This window comes from Dendrobates tinctorius, unplaced genomic scaffold (assembly GCF_039654945.1).
Source record: "Dendrobates tinctorius isolate UK_male_01 unplaced genomic scaffold, ASM3965494v1 ptg000129l, whole genome shotgun sequence".
Taxonomy (NCBI): Eukaryota; Metazoa; Chordata; class Amphibia; order Anura; family Dendrobatidae; genus Dendrobates; species Dendrobates tinctorius.
Window position 1 is genome coordinate 2,663,743 of NW_027361797.1, and position 27,125 is coordinate 2,690,867.

The 27,125-nt window shown below is 44.0% G+C and overlaps 2 protein-coding genes across 10 annotated transcripts in view; one reads left to right on the forward strand and one right to left on the reverse strand.

Moving 5' to 3' along the window:
• The window catches only part of ALG1 (ALG1 chitobiosyldiphosphodolichol beta-mannosyltransferase), a 60,703-nt gene extending 34,368 nt beyond the window's left edge, over nucleotides 1-26,335 (forward strand). For 3 of the 4 annotated variants that reach the window (XM_073542784.1, XM_073542783.1, XM_073542781.1), the window contains exons 8-13: nucleotides 97-135; nucleotides 8,226-8,285; nucleotides 11,665-11,775; nucleotides 12,352-12,466; nucleotides 16,036-16,111; nucleotides 25,910-26,335. In XM_073542784.1, the coding sequence (XP_073398885.1) occupies nucleotides 97-135; nucleotides 8,226-8,285; nucleotides 11,665-11,775; nucleotides 12,352-12,466; nucleotides 16,036-16,111; nucleotides 25,910-26,050 (542 nt within the window). In that variant the 3' untranslated portion in view covers nucleotides 26,051-26,335. The remainder of the gene's footprint in view (nucleotides 1-96; nucleotides 136-8,225; nucleotides 8,286-11,664; nucleotides 11,776-12,351; nucleotides 12,467-16,035; nucleotides 16,112-25,909) is intronic. The other variant, XM_073542782.1, reaches the window with a different exon arrangement.
• Nucleotides 26,336-26,388: 53 nt separating this feature from the next.
• EEF2KMT (eukaryotic elongation factor 2 lysine methyltransferase) overlaps nucleotides 26,389-27,125 on the reverse strand; it is a 31,529-nt gene continuing 30,792 nt past the window's right edge. For all 6 annotated transcript variants that reach the window (XM_073542789.1, XM_073542791.1, XM_073542787.1 and 3 more), the window contains one exon: nucleotides 26,389-26,866. In XM_073542789.1, the coding sequence (XP_073398890.1) occupies nucleotides 26,760-26,866 (107 nt within the window). In that variant the 3' untranslated portion in view covers nucleotides 26,389-26,759. The remainder of the gene's footprint in view (nucleotides 26,867-27,125) is intronic.

The following is a 27,125-nucleotide window of genomic DNA, read 5'->3' on the forward strand; positions in this document are numbered from 1 at the left end:
ATTGCAGCATTCACGGGTTCCTTGATTTTGTACGTATTGCTGTTTGCATGTAATTACCTGTCTGCTTTATCCCAATGCACTCTTCTGTCTCTGCAGAGGATGAAGACTTCAGTGTATTGCTCAGCGCTCTGCAAGGTCCGTATGTAGTGTTCTGTATGATCTCCACTTTCACTTCTTCTCTTAAAACCCAGTTGTGACTTGTAGAAGGGTTTACTGCGACTCTGCTGTTCTATCACTTCCCAGATGTATTACACTAATTAACAATGAAACCCTAAACCCAGAAAGTGTGACCCGAATTCACTAAGGTTATTCATTTTACACCAGTTTAAGTATGAAAAGGAGTTGAAGTAATTTGTACAAAACTTAACAGGTGTAAGATTTGTCATGAAATAGTGAAGAAATTAAGTGGGTGTAGCTTTATGTAAAAATTGCACCTTTTTCTTAATTTAGGCTAGATTTTTCACCAGCGTTGTCTTTGGAGACCACATCTACTTTTTCTGATTTTGCAGCTATGTGTTCCACTAGTTACAACTAGGTAAGAAATCTGGACCAATGTCTTCAGATATTCTCATGACCTAAAGACAAACCTCTGACAGAAAAAAAACACGATTTAAGTGCAATGTGTAAACGAGACGTTAGAGACATTCCTGTTAGTGAGAATGAGAAAATTATTGTCAGTACCTAAATACCACATTTTTTTCTCTCACCTATGACTGCACCACAGAGGGAGGGGATCCGCACCTCAAGGACAGGAAAGCTACCAGATTTAAGGCTGGTACCTCTCCCACGCATCAGTTGGGTTTTCCTGTTCTTGACTGGAGAACCTGCGTTCGGATCAGTTGTACTGGATGAAGTTGAGAAGACTTGCCAGGTCTGCTCTGCCGATTCAGGCAGCGGATTCCAGCCTGCTCAGCCGGTGCAGGGGTCCTGGAAGCGCCCCAGTGGGCTAAGGGGGACTTGACTGGAGTGCAGTTGCGAATAACTGTGCCATTTCCGATGGTCAGCTGTCTACCATGTGTCCCTAGTCTGCACAGGGCACGCACCAAACAGGCGTGACATTTAACCCGGAGGTGATTTTTCACTTCCGGGACGGGATCGTAAGAGGCATCAATGGAGGGATGGACTGTGTCTGTCAGGTCCCACATTTAAAACGTGGTTAGACCACCAGAAGTGCGGGTTCTATGCTCCAGCAGTCCCTCCAGCAGTAATGGAGCTGCAGCGGGAGCCCCAGCAGGAGCATGTTGGGAAGTAGCAGCAGCAATATCAGCGGTGGCGCGTGGCAGCTTTACTGTTAATTGCTCCGGTGGGAAGTGTGGCACCAGGAGTGATAGTGGGCCCAGTTGGCAAAGCCACTGCTACAGTAATGTGGATCTTGACAGAATGGCTGTTTCCAAAGCCTCTAGAGGGGATCTGTCGAGTGTTATAATTCCTTCTCCGAATCCGATACCCTTGATAACTTCTGATCAGTAAGTGATCTTCATGAAAGTTCACTTTATAAAAGAGTTTGCTTTGTCATTTTATTGTCAGGGAAACCCTAGGAAGTATATATAATGAAGTCTAATCACAGGGTAAAGGCTTCCCCTGTTCTTGGCAGAAAAGACTTTTGTCAATCCTGTATTGAACAGACAGTTTGTGAAGAATCCATTAGCTTTGTCTCAGAAAATCCATCATTAGGGCAGAGATCAAGAATTCACTAAAGTTCCTATGTCATGGGGAGGAAGAAAGGGGTAGGAAAGTTAGGAAGTCTAGGAGATGATCTCCATAGTCGGACGAATCAGACAGGTCAGATGGTGAAATGTCTTCGGATTCTTCTACTTCATCATCGGATGGCTGTACAGGGGGGTGTCTGTGCTTTCCTGTAGAAGATAGGGATGAATTAGTAAAGGCAGTTATATCCACAATTTGTATTGTTGAACCGAAATCCAAATCTCTCTAGGATATCATGTTTGGGGGGCCTAGAACAAAGGAAGCGTCAGACTTTCCCTGGTAATGAAAAGGTCCAAGCCCTCGTCAGAAGAAACCACGAGAAACAAGGTTCCTTTCCTTCCTCGTTTAGGAGGAAATATCCTTTTGATGAGGCCTAGACATCATCTTGGGATAAAGGTCTGAAATTACATGTAGCTGTCTCAAAAGTATCCAAAAGATTGACTTACCCTTTGAAGATTTGGGGATGCTTAAAGGGAATCTGTCACCTCGTTTTTTGTGTATAAGCTGCGGCCACCACCATTAGGGGCTTATCTACAGCATTCTGTAATGCTGTAGAGAAGCCCCTGATGTAACCTGAAAGAGAAGAAAAATAAGTTTTTATTATACTCACCTGGGGGCGGTCCGGTCCAGTGGGTGTCGTGGGTCCGGGTCCGGCGCCTTCCATCTTCATGCAATGACGTCCTCTTTCTTGCTTCTGTCGCGGCTCCTGCGCAGGTGTACTGATTTGCCCTGTTGAGGGCAGAGTAAAGTACTGCAGTGCGCAGGCACTGGTTCTCTCTGACCTTTCCCGGCGCCTGCGCATTGCAGAGAATTACACCTGCGCAGGAGCCGCGACAGAAGCAAGGATGAGGACGTCATCGCATGAAGATTGGCGGCGCCAGACCTGGACCTGCGACACCCATCAGACCGGACCGCCCTCGGGTGAGTATAATCTAACTTGTTTTTCTTATCTTTCAGGTTACATCGGGGGCTTATCTACAGCATTACAGAATGCTGTAGATAAGCCCCTAATGGCGGTGGCCGCAGCTTATATGCGAAAAATGAGGTGACAAGTTTCCATTTAAGGATGTCCTGGAAAGGAAGACGGACAGCTTTTTCTAAGGGTACTTGGGAATTGTCAGCTGAAGCTCTGAAACTAGCCATTTCAGCAACATGTACTGACAGATCTTTAATGGTTTGACTGGATCCTCTGGAAGGTTAGCTGAAGAATATGGTGGTTAGGGGCAGTATTTTGGCCACAATTCCTTTAATGAAGGGAGCTGAAGTGTTTCTATCTGACGCATCAGCAAATTCTGCAAATCTGGCAGCTAGATCAGCGCCACTTTCTAATGCAGCCCGTAGAGCTCTCTGGTTGAAATGCTGGCTGGTGGATATTGAAGCTAAGTCAAAGCGATGCCCTATCCCGTGTGAAGGGGAATACCGATTTGTGCCAGTCTTGGATGACATTTTGCAAAAAGCAGGAGATGGCAAAAAAAGATTTTCTAATTTGCCCTTCCCAGCTTATAGAAGATCCTTTTAGAAAAGAAGGTACAACAGGAGAAGATGCATATTATCGTGTGCCGATACATGTGGCCTACCAGAAATTCCTCAGAGTAGCCTTAACCATAAAAGGATAAATCAAACACTTCCAGTACAAAACCCTTCCCTTCAGACTTGCGGTGACCCCTTGGGTCTTTCCTAATTATAGACAATTCAGTTCATCACTGCAAGTTCAGCTGAATGTGATCAGGACTACCTTGAAAAACGTAGGTTGGCTATTGCATCGAAAAAAAAATCGAGACTAAAGCCCCTGAAAGTGCAAATCTTATGTCTCATTCTGGACTCCAGAAATTGTGAATGTTGTCTTCCAGAGGGTAAAATACAAAAAATATGCAGCCAGGTATCGGAGGCAGTAAACATCCCCACCATGTCCCTCAGGAAGTCTTTGTGCTTGCTGGGTTCTCTGACCTCATGTATCCTGGCAGTGTTTTGGGCCCAGTTTCATTCCAGACAGTTGCAGTGGGACATTCTAAGGAACGAAGTTACCTTGAAAGCACGTCAACATTATCCCCGATAACTATCCATTCCCTTCATGGGTGGTTGAAAATAGAAAATCTAGCCAGAGGAGTTCCTTAAGTAAAGCACATTTCTAGGATTATTACAACAGATGCAAGCCCCAAGGGATGAGGAGTCGATTTATGGGATCATCTGGTTTAGGGAGTCTGGATAGGAGAAGAAAAGTAATTTTCTTCAAAAATGAATGAGTTACTAGTGGTAGAATATGCCATAAGGAAGCTCCTATTTTCCTTGCAGGGTCACCATGTAAGATTCCGTACAGACAATCTGGTAACAGTGACCAATGTAAATCATCGGGGGAGGAACTCTGTCCAATTCCTTGACAAATGGCAGAAAACTATCTCCTTTCTCTGAGAGCTCTATTTACAAAAAGCAAAAGAGAACCACAAGGCAGACTTTTTAAGCCGCAATTGGCTTAAGCAGAGAGAATGTGCATAGAACCAATCAATTTTCCATCACATTATGGATGTGGGGCCTGCCGGACATAGACTTATTTGCAAGCAGACAAAACAGGTGGAACAGTTTTGTTCTCTGAATCCCAGGGAGAATCCTCAGGTACTGGATGCTTTTTTGATCAAATGGAATTATGATCTAGCATATATGCCTTTCCACCAGTGTTTCGAATTCCAGCAGGGCTGAGGAAAATCGGGGAAGTCATCCTGATATCACCCCCCCTAGCCCAAGAGGCCGTGGCTTTCAAGGTTGACGATGTCAGTCACCAATCCATGGGTGCTATCGAAGGTTACGGATCTTCGGTCCCAGGGGCCGGTATGGCATCCTCAAGTATCCAGCATATATTTAACAGCTTAACAGCATGGAACTTGAGAGGTCGCTGTTAAGAGGGTTTTTCCCTAACCTGATTTCTACCCTGCTCCATTGAACAGATTTGTAAAGCATGGTCCTCACCTTCTACTGTCACAATCCATTTTTCGATCTGTATCAGTTTGGGCTCCTCTGGTATAAACTTTTTTCCTTTCAGGCCATTGGGGATTAATATCAGTTTTTGCCCCCCGGTGGCTGCTGGTGTTACTACATTTTTGGTGTTACTACATGTTTAGTTAGTCTGCTGGTGGAGATCACTCCCACCTTCCTATATAAGGTCACCTGGTACACCAGCTGACTGTTGGTAATACAGGTCCTTTGGAAGACAACCGTTCTGAAGAGAGGAGCTATCTTGGGCAGGGGTGTTTACAGCTTATCTGGAGCAGTGGTTATTCTGCTGGAAGCTGTGTTCAGGTGTCTTAGGCTGGTTTCACATTTGCGTTAAAACAACGCTGCGCCCTGCGTCGTTAAGCCCCGCCCCGAGCCGGCTCCCTGCCCGCCCCATCCGGGATCGCATGCGTGCAAATGCGAAAGTAGGCGGTGATCCCGGATGGGGCGGGCAGGGAGCCGGCTCGGGGCGGGGCTTAACGACGCAGGGCGCAGCGTTGTTTTAACGCAAATGTGAAACCAGCCTTACTCTGCGGTCCGGAGCATGACGGCAGAGAAAGATAAGTGTTTTGTTTTTCCCTGTCTGGTATTTTCCTTGGTGTCTTATTAGTACAGAGGTGGGACCAGTGTCCGCACTTGCCAGTTCCCTAGTGAGGGACCCAGGTATCTTGTTCGGTGACAGGTTGAAAGAACCTGTATAGGGAACGTCAGGAGAGTTCAGGGCACTTCCTTAGGAGAGTGCAGGAGGTGTCCATTTCCCCGTTCCCTATTGCAGGGCCCACTGTTGTAATTGTTTCCCCGATGTCCCCTTGTTTGTCTTTGTTGGTTTTGTGACCGACTGATCATCGGGTCGTGTCACGCAGGGCCAGTCACATCGTGACATCTACTTTCTATAGACAATATAGGCTGCATTTGACTTTCTCTTCTGATCTCACTTTTGGAAGAAGGGTTCTGCAGGCTGTGGTCCCTCCCTGATTACTTATTTTTTTGTAGTTCTCTCCATGGTGCTGTTATGGGTGAGAGAAAAAGATGTCATTACTTACTGGTAAGCAGATTTTATAGAACCCATGACAGCACCCTTATATTTCTTTCCATCACTTGTATGTGTAAACACTATTTCATTTTTGGTGTAAGGTCACTTGGTGCTTAACCCCTTAATGTCCAATGACGGACACAGTCCGTCATCAGACATTTCCCCTGCTTTGATGAGGGCTCCGGCGCTGAGCCCGCATCAAAGCCAGAACATGTCAGCTGTTATGAACAGCTGACATGTGCCCGCAATAGGCGTGAGTGGAATCGCCGTCCGCCCGCGCCTATTAACTAGTTAAATGCCGCTGTCAAAGCTGACAGCGGGCATTTAAATAGCATTTCCGGCCGCCGGGCCGGAAATGACCTCATCGCCGACCCCCGTCACGTGATCGGGGGTCGGCGTCATGTTGCCTGGACAACCAGAGGTCTCTATGAGACCTCTATGGTTGTTCCAGGCATATGGCTTTCAGCGCCACCCGGTGGTCGGCACTGAAAGCACTGCAGTAAATCTGCTACATATGGGCGATCTGCTCATCGCCCATATGTAGCAGAGCCGATCGGGTTGCGCAAGCTTCTAGCCTCCTATGGAGGCTATTGAAGCATGCCAAAAGTAAAAAAAAAAAAAAAATGTTTACAAATAAAAAAAAATTAAAAAAACCTAAAAGTTCAAATCACCGCCCTTTCGCCCCAATCAAAATAAAATAGTAAAAAAAAAAATCCCACATACACATATTAGGTATTGCCGCGTTCAGAATCGCCCGATCTATCAATAAAAAAAAAAAGCATTAACCCGATCGCTAAACGGCGTAGCGAGAAAAAAATTCAAAACGCCAGAATTACGTTTTTTTGGTCACCAAGACATTGAATTAAAATGCAATAACGGGCGATCAAAAGAACATATCTGCACAAAAGTGGTATCATTAAAAACGTCAGTCCGGCACGGAAAAAATAAGCCCTCACCCGACCCCAGATCATGAAAAATGGAGACGCTACGGGTCTCGGAAAATTGCGCAAATTTTTTTTTTTTTTTTTTAAGCAAACTTTGGAATTTTTTTTCACCACTTAGATAAAAGAGGACATAGACATGTTTGGTGTCTATGAACTCGTAATGACCTGGAGAATCATAATGGCAGGTCAGATTTAGCATCTAGTGAACCTAACAAAAAAGCCAAGCAAAAAACAAGTGTGGGATTGCACTTTTTTTTGCAATTTCACCGCACTTGGAATTTTTTTCCCGTTTTCGAGTACACGATATGGTACAACCAATGATGTCATTTAAAAGTACAACTCGTCCTGCAAAAAATAAGCCCTCACATGGCCATATAAACGGAAAAATAAAAAAGTTATGGCTCTGGAAAGAAGGGGAGGGAAAAATGAAAATGTAAAACCAAAAATACCCCTGGTCGTTAAGGGGTTAAGGGAAGCATGTGGTATTGGGGTATAATGCTGTTTGTAAATAACCATATGGCGGTCCTCTCGTGCTCTGTAATCCAACTGATGTGTGGGAGAGGCATCGGCCTTTTATCCTGTCCTTGAAGGGCCAATCCCTTTTCTCCGTGCTGCTGTCATGGGTTCTGAAAAATCCCATTACCGGTAATTACATCTTTTGGACTGTAAGATGCACCTTACCATAAGACGCACCCCAGTTTAAACAGCAGAAAATAGGAAAAACATCACTTTCCAAATTCTAGTCCTAGATCGGTTTCCTTAATATCACCCCCTGGGAATGACTTAAAATGTTCCATATATTCTTCATGGCAGGACTGCTGGAAATCTCACTCCTAAGAACAATATGCCTGTCATCCTGCCATAACGTGGGAACTCTAGTTGCACTCCCATGGGTGTATTTGAAATCTTGTTAACACTCTTAATTCATGGCAAGCCTGACAAAGCATTGTGCTGGTCGTCCTACCATGGAGTGGATTCTATAAAGGAGGTCAATCACACCACACTTCATGGCAGGACTGCCAGCCCCACTCCATAGTAGGACCGTCAGCCTGTTACTCTAATGCATGAGATTTTTTGGTGGTCCTGCCATGAATTGGTGTATGTAAGGTGACATTAACACTCAGGGGGCGTTATTAGAGAATCCTAACCAGGATTAGAATGTGGCAATTGATGCCCACCCTTCCTCAACTTGTCCTGACTCTTTTACACATGATAAATAGAAGATATTTTATAAAACACAGAATCGTAAAGTTGGACCTTTAAAAGCTTTATTCCAATACTGTGATCAGCTTCCAACACTTGTGACATGTTGCACTTTAAACGTGTGCTGTAGTATTATTATTATGAAATGCGTGGTGTCTCAGCATGGGTTAAACAACATCCCAAATATTCAGTCTCCTGGTTTGAGCTATTTGGTTCACCTGAATTGTAGAGCCGTAAGCAGAATAATTTTTTTCTGATTTCTCCTCTTATATCAAATTGTGGATTTTCTAATCGATTCACCCAAATATTTTATTAACACATTATTACATTTGTACTTTTTTCTTTCTCTTTAGATTATGATTCATTTATCATAAATGGATGCAAGCTTCCCTCTTTAGTATGTGTTATAACAGGTAAAGGAACAATTTTTACATACTGTAATCAATTTGATTTTCTTCAGAAATATATTTATAGTTAAAAAAAAAAAAAAATGGTTAATAAAAATGACCATTTTGTCATTGTATTTTGAGATTTGTTCTTATTGGTGTCACCATACAGTATAGATTATAAGTTGATGGGGTTGTCCAGGTGGAAAATGTTATACTTTAAAAATGTGCCTTAAACAAATATTCTACAACTTATTGGTCTGCTTCTATGATCCAGTGTGCCCCTTCTGAAGACATCAACTCCATTCCTGGCAATTTTTTTCTGGCTTTTACTTCACATTGCAATCAGTCACCTGTTCAGTGGCCCAGTTGGGGCTTACGTCCGTACCCCCCGCAAAACGGGATTTTGACGTATGCGCCAACGAGGTCTTAGACTTGAATGGTGCCGACAGAGCAAATGTGCGCCCTGCCTTGAATCATTGTCACATATATACCCCTGCTGGAGGCGGACACCCTGACGCAGTCTACTACACGCCCAAAAATGATGCACAGCAGGACGCATGTTTTCTCTGTCAGCACATATGTCCAAATCCCGTTTTGCGGGTGCTTTGGATGTAAGCCCTGAAGGGGCCACTTAATGGGTGCCTGAACACAATGTGAAAGCACACTAGTGCAGTACAGTGTTTCCAGCATTTTTTTTTTTTTCTTATTCCCTTTCACGCAGATTCGGTCAGTGAAAAAAGAAAATTGCTGATTTGCACTGCCCCATTGAATAACATTGATCCAAGTACTGTCTGTTTTTATGGTCAGCACTTGCACCAAAAATAGTCATATGTGAACGAACTGTAATGCATCAGCTTTTATTGATTTGCCTCACTGCATGTTGTCCAACAATAGACCATATTACACTACCGTTCAAAAGTTTGGGGTCACCCAGACAATTTTGTGTTTTCCATGAAAACTCATACTTTTATTAATCTAATGAGTTGCCAAATGAACTTAGAATCTAGTCCAGACGTTGACAAGGTTTGAAAAAAAGATTTTTATTTGAAATAATAATTTTCTCCTTCGAACTTTGCTTTCGTCAAAGAATGCTCCCTTCGAGAAGCCCTTCCCACAAGTTGGTTTGGCTTTATGGGCACTTCTTGTGTATCGTACGGTCAATCTGCTCCCACAACAACTCAATGGGGTTGAGATCTGGTGACTGTGCTGGCCAGTCCATTACAGATAGAATATCAGCTGCCTGCTTCTTCCCTAAATAGTTCTTGCATAATTTGGAGGTGTGCTTTGGTCATTGTCCTGTTGTAGGATGAAATTGGCTCCAATCAAGCGCTGTCCACAGGGTATGGCATGGCGCTGCAAAATAGAGTGATAGCCTTCCTTATTCAAAATCCCTTTTACCTTGTACAAATCTCCCACTTTAACAGCACCAAAGCAGCCCCAGACCATCACATTACCTCCACCATACTTGACAGATGGTGTCAGGCACTCTTCCAGCATCTTTTCAGTTCTGTGTCTCACAAATGTTCTTCTGTGTGATCCAAACACCTCAAACTTTGATTTGTCTGACCATAACACTTTTTACCAATCTTCCTCTGTCCAATGTCTGTGTTCTTTTGCCCATATTAATCTTTTCCTTTTATTAGCCAGTCTCAGATATGGCTTTTTCTTTGCCACTCTGCCCTGAAGGCCAGCATCCCGTAGTCGCCTCTTCACTGTAGACGTTGACAATGGCGTTGAGTGTACTATTTAATGAAGCTGCCAGTTGAGAACCTGTGAGGCGTCGATTTCTCAAACTACAGACTCTAATGTATGTGTCTTGTTGCTCGGTTGTGCAGCGGGGCCTCCCAATTCTCTTTCTACTCTGGAGAAAGCCTGTTTGTGCTCTCCTCTGAAGGGAGTAGCTCACACCGTTGTAGGAAATCTTCAGTTTCTTGGCAATTTCTCGCATGGAATAGCCTTCATTTCTAAGAACAAGAATAGACTTTCGAGTTTCACATGAAAGTTCTTTTTTTCTGGCCATTTTGAGAGTTTAATGGAACCAACAAATGTAATGCTCCAGATTCTCAACTAGCTCAAAGGAAGGTCAGGTTTACAGCTTCTTTAATCAGCCAAATTGTTTTCAGCTGTGCTAACATATTTGCACAAGGGTTTTCAGGAGTATTCTAACCATCCATTAGCCTTCTTACACAGTTAGCAAACACAAAGAACCATAAGAACACTTACTTGAGTGATGTTTGTTGGAAATGGGCCTCTATACACCTGTGAAGATATTGCATTACAAACCAGATGTTTGTAGCTAGAATAGTCAATTACCGTATTAACAATGTATTGAGTGTATTTCTGAATCATTTAATGTTGGCTTCATTGGAAAAAACTGTTTTTCTTTAAAAAATAAGGAAATTTCGAAGTGACCTTAAACTTTTGAACGGTAGTGTACATGATACTTAAAGGGAACCTGTGACCAGGTTTGACCGATATGAGATACCACCACCACCTTTCAGGCCTGATATACAGGATTCTCTAATGCTGTATATCTGCCCCCAGCCCGACCTCCAAGACAAGGAAAAAGGCCTTTTATTATACTCACCTGCACGGCGGTCCGGTCCGATGGGTCTCTGTGGTCTTGGTCTCTCGCCGTCCACCTTCTTGCTTTGTGTGGATGACTCATCCCTGCGTCATCCACACAGTTTTGCTGACATCGCGTTCCTGCACAGGCGTACTTGTCTGCCCTGACCAGGGCAGAGTAAAGTACTGCAGTGCACATGCACCCGGGCTCTTTGACCTTTCCCAGCACCTGCACACTGCAGTACTTTGCTGTGCCCTCATCAGGGCAGATAAGTACGCCTGGCAGGAGCGTGATGCCGGGGAAACTGTGGATCATGTAGGAACTCATCATCCACATGAAGCAAGAAGGAGGGCGGCAATTGTAAGAAGATGGGAGGTGCCAGACCAAGAAAGCGACACCCCTCGGACCGGGTTAAACAGCAAGTAAGTATAATGAAAGGTTTTTTTTTTTTCTTTTTTCTTCTCTTACAGGTCGGCTTGGGGGCTGATATACAGCATTGTAGAATGCTGTATATCAGGCCTGAAAGGTGGTGGCCGGTTCGCTTTAATATCCTTTTGAAAGGAAATCTAGTGTGTAAGTACTGGTGATGTTTAGAGATGGGCAAATATGGTCGGAAACTGGTCGCCAAATCCAAATTTGCCATATTGGTACCAAATTTGTGCCAAGTTTACGTTTGACGCTCATTTTAGAACATACTCGCTCATCTCTGCTACCATTGAATCCAATGGCGTTTGGCGAATATTGAAAATACAATATTCGCCGGCGATCGTAATCTGAACCGAATATTTAAAAATTCACTCATCTCTAGTGGTGTTTTTGTGCCTGTGCCATTTCTAGGTAAGGGGCCCCTGAAGGAATACTACTGTAATCTGATTAATGAGTTACAACTGGAGAACATACAAATCTGCACTCCTTGGCTGGAAGCTGAAGACTATCCTATATTACTAGGTAGGGAAATAATCCAACACAGATGTGTTTTTCTTTTCACTACACATTTTGGATTTCAGCAATTAAACTTATTTTAAGGGTACGTGCACACGTTGCGGTTTCATCTGCGGATTTTTCTGCACAGAATCTGCAGGTCAAAATGCTTGCGGATTCCCTGTGAATTTCGCCTGCGTTTTTACACCTGCGGATTCCTATAATAGAATAGGTGTAAAAACGCTGCGTAATCCGCACAAAGAATTGACATGCTGCGGAAAATAAGCCACTGCGTTTCCGTGCAGATTTTTCCGCAGCATGTGCACAGCGGTTTTTGTTTTCCATAGCATAACATGGTACTGTACCTCCCATGGAAAACTGCTGCAGATCCGCAGGGCCAAATCCGCTGCGGATCCGCAGACGAATTCGTAACGTTTGCGCTTACCCTAAAAGTGCCCCAATATTAGAGAAATGTCTGCTTTCTTCTACAAACCGTACAGTACATCCTATTGTTAGGGTACAGTAATACCAGATATCATTAATAAAAAGCAGCCATGTTTGTACAGACTGTAGACGTGTTATAACCAGAACTCTTTGTTTTAGGTTCAGCTGACCTAGGAGTCTGTCTTCACAAGTCATCTAGCAGTTTGGACCTTCCCATGAAGGTGGTTGATATGTTCGGCTGCTGTCTCCCTGTGTGTGCAGTTAACTTTCAATGGTAATTTTTATGATGAAATAAAAATCTAGATGTGATACAGAAAAATATTTTTGTACGGTCAGTCTGCAGATTGAAAAAAAAAAAGTCAGTTCCCGTTCTCAAGACTGTGGGGGTTTCTTACAACAGTAAGTAATCTAGAAGAAAGCTGGTTATTTGTCATCTTTTTAGTGAGCCTTTAAGTGATGTCTGGGAATATTTTCCTTTTTTATTGCAGGTTTAAAGACATGGAGAATAAAAACTGCAATACTTACTTGCTCTCCCCAGGTCTAGCACTACCTTTTTTGCAATCGCCCACAGTCTTCATTGACTGGTTGCAGCCAGCACATGCACTAGTCATGGTATCACTACTGCGCCGTATCACTGGACTCAGCAGTTCATGCGGTCTACTTTGGTATCATCACTGAGCTAAATGGCTGGCTGCATTAGTCATAACGCTCTGTAATTGTGACTTCAGTGCTGTCTGTCAACAAAGGCCAGAGCTGCAGCTGAAAAATGGCTCAGGGCCTGGCGAGGGTGGTGGGTATTGGTACCATTCTATGTCTGCTGGGCTGTTGAATCCAGCCATGTTCCTGACTCTGATCTCGTACGTGTACTGACTATATGTCCTAGAGCACTAAAATAAAAATGCACATAATGAAGCGTTAACAATATCAGAAACCGAACCCGGCATTTCTGCAAAAACTTTGTTTCTTTTTACACCATGGGTTGCTAACTGAGTAGAGGGCTTGTTTTATTGCAAAAAATCTCTTGAAATGACGGGGAAGATTCAACCACTGCAGCCTTATTTTTTGAAACAAAGTGGTCATCAGCAGATCATACTGGAAGACAGTATTACAAGGTGGCCATTTAGATCAAGGTTTGCACAACATTTTCTTGGTTCAAGGGCCCCATTGTCATAACGAACCAATTCCAAGGGCCACAATAAAATTTAAAGAGGTAAATACACGAATACTTCACCAGAACCAACATTATTACTATTATTCAATTATATAGCGCCATTTATTCCATGGCACTTTACATAAGAAAAGGAAAAATTATAGACAAGTACAATAAACATGTGTAAGACAAGGGACACACAAGTACAGAAGGAGACAGGACCCTGCCCGCGAGGGCTCACAGTCTACAGGGATGGGTGAGGATACACTAGGAGAGGGCAGAGCTGGTTGTGCGGTGATTCAGTAGACCGAGGATCATTGCAGGCTGTAGGCTTGTCAGTACAGGTGGGTCTTCAGGTTCTTCTTGAAGGTTTCCGTTGTTGGTGAGAGTCTGATGTGTTGCGGCAGAGAGTTCCAGAGTATGGGGGAAGCGCGGGAGAAGTCTTGTATGCGGTTGTGGGGAGTAGAGAAGGAGATCTTGAGAGGATCGAAGGTTGCGTGCGGGCAGGTACCATTAGTACATTAATATATCAAGTTTTGAGGAGTTGTAGAGTTTCTGCTAAAAAAAAATTAATCGGTGTGAACACACGCTAACTTAAACTGAGTTTTTGGAGCAAAAACCAACCAAATTATTTTCATCATTTCAAATCTAAGTTTTGATGATTTTTATGTTTTAACATAGCCATGAAGCATATTCTGGATTGCTACATGTGTACAAATCAGAACCCCCATTTGCACGAGAACCACCATCAGTACATAAATGCAGTGCCGGAACCACCGTTAATACGAGAACCACTATCGGTACATGAAGGCAGCGCCAGAAGCACCGTCATGAACCTACAATTCCCAGTATGTCCTTAACCAATGATGACAAGATGCTGGGTGTTGCTGTTACCAGTCATTATCAGACTGCGACTCATACAGGAGCCACAGTACTGATGAGGCGCAGGCAGTATCCCAAATGTTTACATCCAGGTACCTTTTATAGATGACCTGTTTTAATTGAAGTCATTATTCTTCTCCATTTTGTCATGAAGCCATGATGAGATTTCATGCCCAAAGCTCGTCTTTGTGGACTTCCCTCATCTCTGTCTTCAGCTGCACATCCCGACACGGTGCCTGTAAAAGTATCATCCTGCCCCATAAATATATCCTGTGATGTGCCCCTGAATAAATAATTGCCCCTCATTGTGCTTCCTGCACAAAAAATTCCCCCCATACTACCCCTCTCTAATATCCCCCACACTGCCCCTCTTCAAAATATACCCCCACAATGCCCCTCTACATAAAAATACCCACTCAACAGCCCCTCTCCATAATATCACCCCAAACTGCCCCTTTCCATATCTCTCCCACAATGCGTCTCTGCATATTGTCACCACTGCCCCCTTTCACAATCTGCCACTTGCCCCATAGTGTCCTCTTTTGCCCTCGCAGTAAATCCAACCGTTCCTCCCCCTGGCCCCATCTAAAATGAAAGCACATTTTTCAGCTCTTCCATGGAGCGCTTACCGGTGCCCAACGTCTAGTTGGGCTGTGTGGCTCCGGCAGCAGCAGCATGTTGACCTCATCATGCTGCTGCGCATCGGGGCCGGGACTGACGTGTCCTGCTTTTGCTGTAGTGTTCAAATGTATTCACTTCTGAAAGATGCAAATACGTTTGGATGTAGGAAGAAGGGAGCTGCGTCTCCCGTACAGCCGCATGTTGTGCAGGCCTGATCTAGATGAATGGTCATCCTTGTAATTGATAGCTGAATCCAACAAAAAATTATTTTTATCAGCAGCTCTTTGCCCATACCCAGGGGGGTTTCCAAGTGGCCCTAGAAATTCAGTTGTATGGCCAGGCACCTCACAAAATAACACAAATTAAGCAACCTTATATCTGATGATCATGGCCTGTCTATCTTGAGCACCAGATTTCCTGTCTGCTTACAATTTGTTTTGATCATGTAAGTTCTCACTAGTTAAAGGGGTTGTCTGGAAATATATATAATTTTCCGGACAATTATAATAGAGATCTAGAGAGAGATCTCGAGCAGGTTGTGGGTAGTGCTGGGACTGGGGTTCCCTGATTACGGCAGGAGCTGGCCTTTTGAACCCTGCCATGCTCCTGTCTGGTACATACAGGCAGTAAACTTCTGAGATCACCAAGATGAAGTGACATCAGTTGTACACTTCCAGAAGATGAGGTAAGGGACGTCCATTGCATGCAGAGGGGATACTGCCCCCCCCCCCCCCCCCCGTCTGAAAGAACCTCTTAATGAGGCACCTGAAGTTGGGAATGGCAGTCTTCTGATGATCAAACTGAACCTAGGTGAACAATGTCACTCTACCAGGGAATTTGTAGGAAATTAACAAATACACATGTTCCCCTTTTAGCTGCAGAGACCACCCACTGCACATTTCCGCAGTACTTCTGCACTTTGTGCACTTGTTTGTATGCAGATTTCTGCTTGGTGCTGTAGATTGGGAAATGCAGGTTTTGTAGAATCTAACACTCACCACTGAGCTGTGCTGCGTCCCCACACAATGCGGAGTCTACCTGCAGCATCACTTTTCTTCAGTCCGCACTGTAGTTTCACTGACAACCAAAATGTTGCTATTTACGAGGGGCTTGGTGGGTTGTTACTCAGCAGCGCACAATATATTGCTGCAAAAACGCTGAAATAATAAGCATGATTACTTTCTTTACAGCTTGCACGAACTTGTAAAACACAATGAAAACGGTTTGACATTTGAAGATTCCAAAGAACTTGCTGCGCAGCTAAAGGTATTCATTCTGTCTCGTCATATTATATCTGACTGAGGGTTAAAGGGAATGTAGCTGTTGTATATGTTTCAAGTAAAAGAAAGTCCCATGCTACATTTAAAGGGGTTGTATCAACCACATTCTTGTGCACTGCTCCCCAGAATCTTGGTAGGGTGCGGTGTACTTCTAGCTGTGCTCTCATATGCTGCAATCTGAGTCAGGTTTTCCTCTGCAGTATTGGAGGCGCTGTTGGGATCCAGTCATCGTCAAAGCAGGGATTATAAACTGTATAGTAAAGAAATTGTAACCATTGCCTAGGAGACCATCCACTGCTAGATAAGGGAACTGAAGGTAAACTAATCAAAATTTCAGACGGTGTAAAGCTAGGAAGGATAGCTAACATGAGAGGAGACAGAGAAAGGATCTAGATAAGCTTTAACAATGGGCAGTGACTAATAGAATGGTATTTATCAAAGAGAAATGCAAGATTCTACATCTGGGCAAGAAAAATTAAAATTACATCTATAGAATGGGAGGAATAGAACTAAGCAACAGCACGTGTGAAAGACTTGGGTATGCTAATAGATCACAGACTGCACATGAGTCAACAGTGTGATGCGCAGCAAAAAAAGCAGTTCTAGAATGTATTAAGAGACGCATGGAGTATAGATCACATGAAGTAATTTTTCCCATGGTACATGACGGCACCACAAGAGACGGGATCCGCCCTACGAGGACAGGAAACCTTCAAGATAAAAGGGGGCGGCTCCTCTCTCCGCATCAGTTGGTTTCCTGTCCTCGACGGGGAACCCTCAAGATGAAAGCCTCTTTGAAGATTCCGAAGAGGATGCCTGGGCCTGGGTCGGGTGATTAGTGGCAGGCACTGGTCTGCTACACCCGTCACCAGGTACCGGTAGTCGCCTCGGGGGCCATATATTCCTATGTCCCCCCTGAGCGAGTGCATGGCCACAGCCCGTGAGGCAGTTGCCCGGGTGAAGTAATGATGCCTCGGAGACCATAGTTAGTGTACCCTCCAAGATGACCAAAACTTGCCCCATAGAAGTCCACGGAGGCCACTTTCCGTGCTCCCTCCCTGTCGACATATAGTGGCCATGCAGCCCAGGAGACACATCGGTGCCCGGGCAGAAGAGCTCCTCGGAGGCCACGGACAGTGACCCTCCCTGTCGAAGGCCAGACACCGGACCCCGCAGCATACCTGCAGTCAGAAGGTGCTCTGCAGCATGGGAGTCCAGGATGGATGACATCAGCGGAGTGCGGCAGGTATGGCTGATCCGTGGTCCAGGTCCATCGGGGGTAAGGGGTGTCTGGGGGCCCCGAAATAGGGGGCCCAAGCGCTCACCCGGCCCGCACAGCAGGTCGTCTGGCCGCACCAGGGGCAGCGCGCACTCGGAGCGCGCATGATGGCCGCCGAACCGGAAGCGGTTGCGTTCGACCCGGAAGTGGAGGGGGCGCACAGCACCGCGGGGCCTGGGAGTGACAGGAAGAGTGCGCGGTCCCGGGGGGGGCACGGGCGCGCACGGGTCCGCACACAGGTGCGAGACCAGCTGGTCCAGAGGGAAGAAAAAAAAAAAAAGGCTAAAAGCCCACTCCACGAGAGCCATGGCAACATCCTGGGCGGAGAGAGCGGACGCCTCCATCGACCAAATATGTAAGGCGGCCACTTGGTCCTCTCCATCTACCTTTTTCAGACATTACAGATTAGACCTATCTGCTACCTCTGATCTCACATTTGGGAGAAGAGTGTTGCAGGCAGTGATCCCCCCCTAAAAGAGAATACAAATCTCTGTAACTCTCTCGTGGTGCCGTCATGTACCATGGGAAAACACGGGTATTACATACCTGGTAATGTGTTTTTCCAGGGGACATGACGGCACCCTTATATTCCCGCCCTATTTGATCACGTCATTAGTTGAGTGTTTTTTGTTAGTATTATACACTCCCTTGGTGTGGGAAATTTAGCAGTGTAAAATAGGTATTATTTATGTGTGCACTAACTGGCGGAGTTCCTCTTGTGCTCTGTAAAACAACTGATGCGGAGAGAGGAGCCGCCCCCTTTTATCTTGAAGGTTTCCTGTCCTCGTAGGGCGGATCCCCTCTCTCGTGGTGCCGTCATGTCCCCTGGAAAAACACATTACCAGGTATGTAATACCCGTGTATCCCCATCCAATCCTGGGTGAGACGTCATATGGAATACTGTGTGCAGTAATGGGCACCACATTTTAAAAAACACATTAAAAAGCTTGAGCAAGTTAGAAGAGCTACCAGGATGGTGAGCAGACTGCAAAGTATGTCCAACGAGAAGGATTTTGCAAGCATTTTGGCCACCTAAGAAGAGGTAAGAAAAAAAAAAGCGTAGTATTAATTTAAAAAAGAAACCGACTGCAACCTCCTAATCTTCTCACGTAACCCGTCTACTGTATGAAAGTCATGTCACATTTATAGTGCAGTGTACACCACAAAATAACAGCAACCACTATTCTAAGAATGTTGCCCATAATCACAGAGCTGTAGGAGAAATCAGCACAAAAACAGGGTCTTATCTAAGAGATATGACAGGCGGTAAAATTAGATTACACTCACCTAGACATGTTTAAAAAGCATTTCCAATGGAATTTTAGCTGCAGCAAATCAGCAATTGACCATAAAACATAAAAGGATGGAAGGAAAGGTCTGTGGATGGTTTCTGCTCTTGCCGACAGTTAATGAGACGTAAATCCCAGGAAATAAAACAAAATGGTTTATTGTACCCATTTCAAAGAACAAATGACTTCTTCATCAGGAAAGACCACAGATATAGGCATAAAATATAGACAAATTAAATTTAATGGATCAAATAACCAGAAATTACCTTGTGTATATGTATTCACCACTTTAGCTATGAAGCACCTAAAACTTTCTGGTGTGAGCAATTACCATCATAAGTTACATGCTTAGTGACAACCATCTGTGTGCAATATACCGTATATACTCGTATATAAGCTGAGTTTTTCCAGCATGGTTTTTTGTGCTGAAAACTCCCCCCTCGGCTTATGCACAAGTCAGTTGTCCCAGAAAGCCGGAGGGGGAGCAGTGGGTCACAGAGGCAGGAGCTGGCGGCTGTGGCTAAAGCCTGTGCTGCTGCTAAAGAGAAATGAATATTCATTTCTCTTATAGCGCGCACAGTGATAGCTGCAGCCGCCGGCATCCAGCATGCTACTTACCTTCCTGCGCGCCCTTGTTGCATCTCCTTTGTTTCAGGGCCAGCAGCACTTCCTGCAGAGCGATCATGTGGCTCCGCTCATTAAGGTAATGAATATTCACACCTCCACTCCCATAGGCGTGGAATGAACATTCATTACCTTAATGAGCGGAACCACATGATTGCACTGCAGGAAGTGCTGCTGGTGTCGGAACGAAGGAGATGCAGCGAGGGCGCGCAGGAAGGTATGTAGAATTATTATTTTTTTTTTTTTTTTTTTTTTTTTTTTTTTAATGGGAGCCATGCACACAAAGATAGGGGATAAGGAGCCATGCATATAAGGACAGGAAGTGGTGAGCCATGCATACCAGGATAGGGATGAGAGGACAATGCATACCCGGCTTATATTCAAGTCAATAAGTATACCGTTTGGCAAAATTAGTTGCCTTGGCTTATACTCGGGTCACCTTATACTCGAGTATATATGGTAATTGTCACATGGTCCGTCAGTATATACACACCTTTTCTGAAAGGCCACAGAGGCTACAACACCATTAAGCAAGAAGCACCACTACTCTAACACCATGAATACCAAGGACATCTCCAAACAAGTCAGGGACAAAGTTGTTGAGAAGTTCAAGTCAGGGTTGGGTTATTAAAAAAAAAAAAAAAATATCCCAATCTCTGATGAACCCCCCCCCAAAAGCACCATCGAATCAATTGGAAAGAACATGCTACCACAAAAAACTGCCAAGAGAGAGTCATCCACCAAAACTATCAGCCAGGGCGAGGAGGGCATTAATCAGAGAGGCAGCACAGGTAAATATGAAAGGAGCTGCAGAGTTCCTAAAAGACTGGAGGTATCTATCCATATGACCACAATAAGCCATACACTCCATAGAGTAGATCTTTATGGAAGAGTGGGCATAAAAAAGCCTTTACTTACATTGTAAGGCTCTTTTTGAGTTTGCCAAAAGACTCCCCAATTGTACACTACCATTCAAAAGTTTAGGGTCACTTAGAAATTTCATTATTTTTGAAAGAAAGCATTTTTTTCCAGTGAAGCTAACATTAAATGATTCAGAAATACTCTATACATTGTTAATGTGGTAAATGACGATTCTGGCTGCAAATGTCTGGTTTGTAATGCAGTATCTTCATAGGTGTATAGAGGCCCATTTCCAACAACAATCACTCCAGTATTTGTGTTTGCTGTGTAAGAAGGCCAATGGATGGTTAGAATACACTTAAACCCTTGTGCAAGTATGTTAGCACATCTGAAAACAGTTTGGCTGATTAGAGAAGCTATAAACCTGACCTTCCTTTGAGCTAGTTGAGACTCTGGAGCATTACATTTGTTGGTTCCATTAAACTCTCAACAATGGCCAGAACAAAAAAAACTTTCATGTAAAATTCGACAGTCTATACTTGTTCTTAGAAATGAAGGCTATTCCATGCGAGAAATTGCCAAGAAACGGAAGATTTCTTACAATGGTGTGTACTACTCCCTTCAGAGGAAAGCACAAACAGGCTCTATCCAGAGTAGAAAGAGAAGTGGGAGGCTCCGCTGCACAACTGGGCAACAAAGACAAGTACATTAGAGTCTGCAGTTTGAGAAATTGACACCTCACAGGTCCTCAACTGGCAGCTTCATTAAATAGTACACCCAAATGCCAGTGTCAACGTCTACAGTGAAAAGGCAACTCTGGGATGCTGGCCTTCAGGGCAGAGTGGCAAAGAAATAGCCATATCTGAGACTGGCTAATAAAAGGAAAAGATTAATATGGGCAAAAGGACAGAATGGTAAAAAGTGTTATGGACAGATGAATCCAAGTTTGAGGTGTTTGGATCACACAGAAGAACATTTGTGAGACGCAGAACTGAAAAGATGCTGGAAGAGTGCCTGACGCCATCTGTCAAGCATGGTGGAGGTAATGTGATGGTCTGGGGCTGCTTTGGTGCTGTTAAAGTGGGAGATTTGTACAAGGTAAAAGGGATTTTGAATAAGGAAGGCTATAACTCCATTTTGCAACGCCATGCCATACCCTGTGGACTGCGCTTGATTGGAGCCAATTTCATCCTACAACAGGTCAATGACCCAAAGCACACCTCCAAATTATGCAAGAACTATTTAGGGAAGAAGCAGGCAGCTGATATTCTATCTGTAATGGAGTGGCCAGCGCAGTCACCAGATCTTAACCCCATTGAGCTGTTGTGGGAGCAGACTGACCGTTTGGTACGCAAAAAGTGCGGTGCCCATCAAGCCAAAGCATCTTGTGGAAGGGGCTTCTGGAAGCATGGGGTGAAATTTCTCCAGACTACCTCAGCAAAATAACTGCTTGAATGCCAAAGGTCTGCAATGCTGTATTTGCTGCAAAGGGAGCATTCTTAGACTAAAGCAAAGTTTGAAGGATAAAATTATTTCAAATAAAAATCTTTTTTTCGAACCTTGTCAATGTCTGGACTAGACTTTAAATTCATTTGGCAACTCATTTGATAAAAGTATGAGTTTTCATGGAAAACACAATTGTCTGGGTGACCCCAAAATTTTGAACGGTAGTGTATGGAGGAAGGTGCTCCGGGTTGGATGAGACCAAAATTAAACTTTTTGGACACCAAGGTAAATGCTATGACTGGTGCCAAACAACACAGCTCATCACCCCAAGAACCCCATCCCCACCGTGAAACATGGTGGCAGCATCATGTTGTGGAAATGCTTTTTGGCAGCAGAGACAGACAAAATGGTCAGAGTTGAGGGGAAGATGGATGGTTCGAAAAAACGGATAATCTTGAGCAAAACCTGTTTGTCTGTTAGTGATTTGAGACTTGGACACAGGTTCACCTTCCAACAAGACAATGACCCAAAGCATACTGATAAAGCAACACTCGAGTGGTTTAAGGGGAAACATGTAAATATTTTGGAGTGGCCTAGTCAAAGCCCAGACCTTAATCCAAATGAGAGTCTGTGGTCAGACTTGAAGATTGCTGTGTTGCGAATTCTCTTTCTGGCATCCCTCTGGTTATTACTGAAGGTAGTGGAGCTGGTCAGATTGACAGAGGGGTTGCGAGTTCTTTTTCTGGGCTTCCTCTGGTGGTTACTGGAGGTAGTGGAGCTGATCTGATTGACAGGCTTGCCAACTGATAATGAGAATGACTATTGGCGATCTGGGGTTTCAGATTGGGATTTAAGACAGCCATCTCCCTCTATCCCTGCTGGTGGTTTTCTTCCTGTGCCTTCAGAGGTCTGATGTCGCCTGCTCTGTGCCTGCCTGGTTCAGCTAAGTGGTTCATTTGCTTTTCTGTTTGCATTTGATCTGGTTTTGTCTCTCTGCTTTGTGCGGGTCAGCCAGCTCCGGCTGGGGCTGTGCTGAATCACCGCCCATATGTTACTGCTTGTGCCAGTTTGTTTTGTTCCCTGTTGTATTGGTCTCTTTTTGCTTTGCTTTCAGAATATACCAGAGTGCTGATATAGTGGGGGTGAAGTCGTGCGACTTCAATGTTTTTGTGCATCAGACGTGTTGGGACTTTTTGCAGGTTTTGCGTGTTTGCAGACAGTGTCTTTCCTTTCCTTTCCTGTCCTGTCTAGTCAGTGTGGGCCCCATCGTTTGCTCAGTCTATTCTCCTACCTGCGTTTGTGTTTTCATCTTGTCTCACCGACAATGTATGTTTGGGGGCTAGCTATTCCTTTGGGGTCTGCTCTGGGACAGTTTAGATTTCCCCTTTCTTGCTTTAGGCTTAGTTAGCTCTCCGGCTGTAGAGGTGTCTAGGATCATCGTAGGTACGCTCCACGGCTACTGCTAGTTGTGTGGATAGGATCAGGGGTCTGCAATCCGCTTAGTTACCAACCTCTCTGGTTTTCTGTGGCTTAGCCTGGGCCTGCCATTCTCCACGGTGACCCATGCTGTTCATCAGAGTAAACTGACTTGAAGGAGCTGAAGCAGTTTTGCTTTGAAGAATGGGCAAAAATCTCAGTGGCAAGATGTGGAGATCCAAAGCAACTTGCAGCTGTAATTGCTGCAAAAGGAGGCTCTACAAGTAGTGACTTTAGCGGGATGAATAGTGATAAACAGTTATTTGTCCTATTTGTTGGACAAAAATGTTCACAGTTATAGACATGTTCTTTACATGAACTGATGCAAATCCTCAAAAGTGAAATTCCAGGTTGTGAGGTAGCAAAACACGAAAAATGCCAAGAGTTGAATACTTCTGCAAGCAACTGTATTTAACTGTTTGAGTGTCTTATATTGTATGCATGTCAATCTGACACTTTTCATGGATGTAGTTTGTATTAGTAGACAAGTCCAACAAGTAACAAAAGCTGGTCAATTAAAGGGAACTTGTCTGCTAAATTCAGGCTGTCCAAAAACAAGGGAAGCGTGAATCAGAAACCAACAGTGTTACTGCAGCCACGTATATTTATTTGGAAACGTGGCAGTTATAGAGAAAATTCTTTGAAAAGATGGGATATGACTACTCCAAGAGGCAGGGCTCCGGTGGCCTCTTCTCATTGGGATCCCCAAAATTGACAGGTCTGTCAGTGTGTGTGCACATAGAGAAAGCTCTTTCCAGGAAAGTGGAAACTGGCTTCTTTGGGATGATGCATCTAGAAAGACTTGTCAGTCAGACTTTTCAAAGTACAGTGGGGAAAATAAGTATTTGATGCACTGCCGAAGTTTTCCCACCTACAAAGAACGGAGAGAGCTGTAGCTTTTATCTTGGGTACACTTCAACTGTGAAAGACAGAATCTTACAATGTGATTTGCTGGAATTTTTTTATGATTTTTACAGAATTTACATTTTATTGCATGAAATAAGTATTTGATACAATAGAAAAACAGAACTTTGTAATTCAAACAAAGGTTTCTGTACCAAATACTGAGGTCAGATGTATCCTGTAGTTCTTGACCAAGTTTGCACACACTGCAGTAGGGATATTGGCCAACTCCTCTATATAGCTCTTCTCTAGCTTTTTCAGGTTTCGGGGCTGTCGCTGGGCAACATTGGGTTTCAGATTTTCTATAGGGTTCAGGGCAGGAGCCTGGCTAGGCCACTCCATGACCTTGAGATGCTTCTTACGGAGCCACTCCTTAGTTGCCCTGGATGTAGGTTTCGAGTCCCTGCCATACTGGAAGACCTAGCCACGACCAATCTTCAATGCTCCTACTGAGGGTAGGAGGTAGTTGGCAAAAATCTTGGGATACATGATCCCATCCATCCTCCCTTCAATACAGTGTAGTCCTGTCCCCTTTGCAGAAAGCACCTCCAAAGTATAAGGGTGTGTGTGCACACATTGTGGATTCTGCTGCTGATCCGCAGCGGATTTGGCCCTGTGGATCTGCAGCAGTTTCTGCTGCAGTGTACAGTACCATTTAAGTCAATGGAAATTGAAAACCGCAGTGCACATGATGCGGATTGTTCCGCACGGATTTGCTGCGATTTTAAATTCGCAGCATGTCATTTCTTTGTGCGGAATCCGCAGCGGTTTGACACCTGGCTCCATTGTACAGCTGTCAAACTGCAGGGGAAAACCGCAGGCTAATCTGTAGATAAAACTCAGGTCTTTTGACCTGCGGATTTAGCGAAATCTGCAGAAGATTCCACAACGTTTGCACATACCCTGATATTTCCCCCACCATGCTTCTCAATTGGGACGGTATTCTTGGGGTTGTACTCATCCTTCTTCAAACACGGCAAATGGAGTTAATACCAAAATGTTCTATTTTGTTCTCAACTGCCTCCTCTGGATCATCTATATAGTCATTGGTGAACTTCAAATTGGCCTGGACATGTGCTGGCGTGAGCAGGGGAACCTTTTGTGTCCTGCAGGATTTTAATCAATGACTGCGTAGTGTTACTGGTGGTAATGTTTGAGACAGTGGTTCCAGCTCTCTTCAGGTCATTGACCAAGGCCTCCTGTGTAGTTCTGGGATGATTCCTGACCTTTCTCAGAATCATCCTTACCCCATGTGGTGAGATCTCGCATGCAGTCTCAAACTGAGAAGCTTGACAGTCATCTTCTATTTTATAATAATTGCACCAACAGTTGTTGCCTTCTCACCAAGCTGCTTGCCTGTTGTCCATCTCAGCCTTGTGCAGGTCTACAGTGTTGTCCCTTGTGTCCTTAGACAGCACTTTGGTCTTGGCCATGTTGGAGAGGTTGGAGCGTGATTGAACGTGTGATGACAGGTATCTTTTATACAGGTAACTATTTCAAACAGGTGCAATTAATACAGGTAATAAGTGCAAAGTAGGAGGGCTTCTTAAAGAAAAACTAAACAGGTCTGTGAGAGCCAGAATTTTTGCTGGTTGGTAGGTGATCAAATACTTATTTAATACAATGAAATGCAATTATTTAAAAATCATACAATGTGATTTTCTGGCTTTTATTTTTAGATTCTGTCTCTCACAGTTGAAGTGTACTTACGATAAAAATTATACACCTCTCCATCTTCCCCACTGTATGTTTTCTCTGAAATGCTGCAGTGCGTCAGGGATAAACACACATGACTGCAGTAATGGAGTTGCTCTGTGACTCAGGATTGATCTATGAACATGCAGGTATGAAAATGAAATAATGTAGAGATGTCTTTTCAAATTCTATCATTTTTTTTTTTTCACAGATGTTATTTATGGCCTTTACAAGCAAAGTAAGCAAGCTGCAAGAGTTTCGCCAAAATCTTCGTGATTCGAAACAAATGAGATGGGATGAAAGCTGGGATCAGACCGTCCTACCAGTACTTAGAGACAACGGAAAAACATAAGAGGGAATCCTTTCTCTAAGGCCATATATACCAGCATCTCCTACTGGGAAAGAGAAGTCTGTATGGAGTTGAGAAACTGTTTTCACTCCAGTTTTCGGATCCATTCTATACTTCTAAACCTGTTACAATAACAAGGACCAAAGGGCAAACATCTGAACTTATGGCTGATGCCCTTAAGAGGACACTTCTACGTGTAGCTGCATTTGGGTGGGATTTCTTAGTCATGTCTTTGTCTGGAGTTAATGTCCGACTGGTTGGCAAGATTAAAGATAGTTTTGGTGACTAGCCATGCTACATACATTGTCTTTGCTGTAACATTCATGAATTGGTTTCACAGATTTTCGAGAACATAAAACTTTAATACATTCAGAGACTTGCATCACAGTAACATTAAGGTTGTCGATCATGGAAACATGCTTGGTGGCAATTTCACGTGTAACCCTAATCTTGTCGCTTACTGTTCTAAGACCAACCATGGTGGTAATCTGTGCGTTGTAGCATGTCCTTGCCATTCAGCGCGTGTCTCCTCCATAGTCACAGGCTTTTATTTAGTGCAGTCAACCAGCAGCAGCTTGTATGTATTTGTATAACACTGTACAGATAATTACGGGAAAACTGTCCCAGAGATGCCAGGATCCGTACAGTTGAGCCCAACGAGACCTGGTTGGAGAACTTAATATGCCTCATTTTCAACCTCTTGGAAAAATATTTACATTTTTAAAGTCAGTTTCAGAATTTGCACTTCGCAGGTTTTATCATATGCAAATATATTCTTCCTGTGATGCGGGAGCACTTGCCAGCTTAGCCCAGTATCATCTAAAGGGGGAGAAAAAAAATAAAGACTTTATTTTAAATTGCACAGAGGATTGTCATGCCCTATAACACTAAGATTAAGCACCTAAGTGGCATAACACGCAATGAAGAACAGTGCAGAGAAATGCTTCACTTCGGCACTGAGCAAAGAATAGATTTATCATGTACTGTATATACTCGTTTATAAGCAGAGTTTTTCAGCACTTTTTTTGTGCTGAAAAGGCCCTCCCCCCAGCTTATACACAAGTCAATTGTCCCAGAA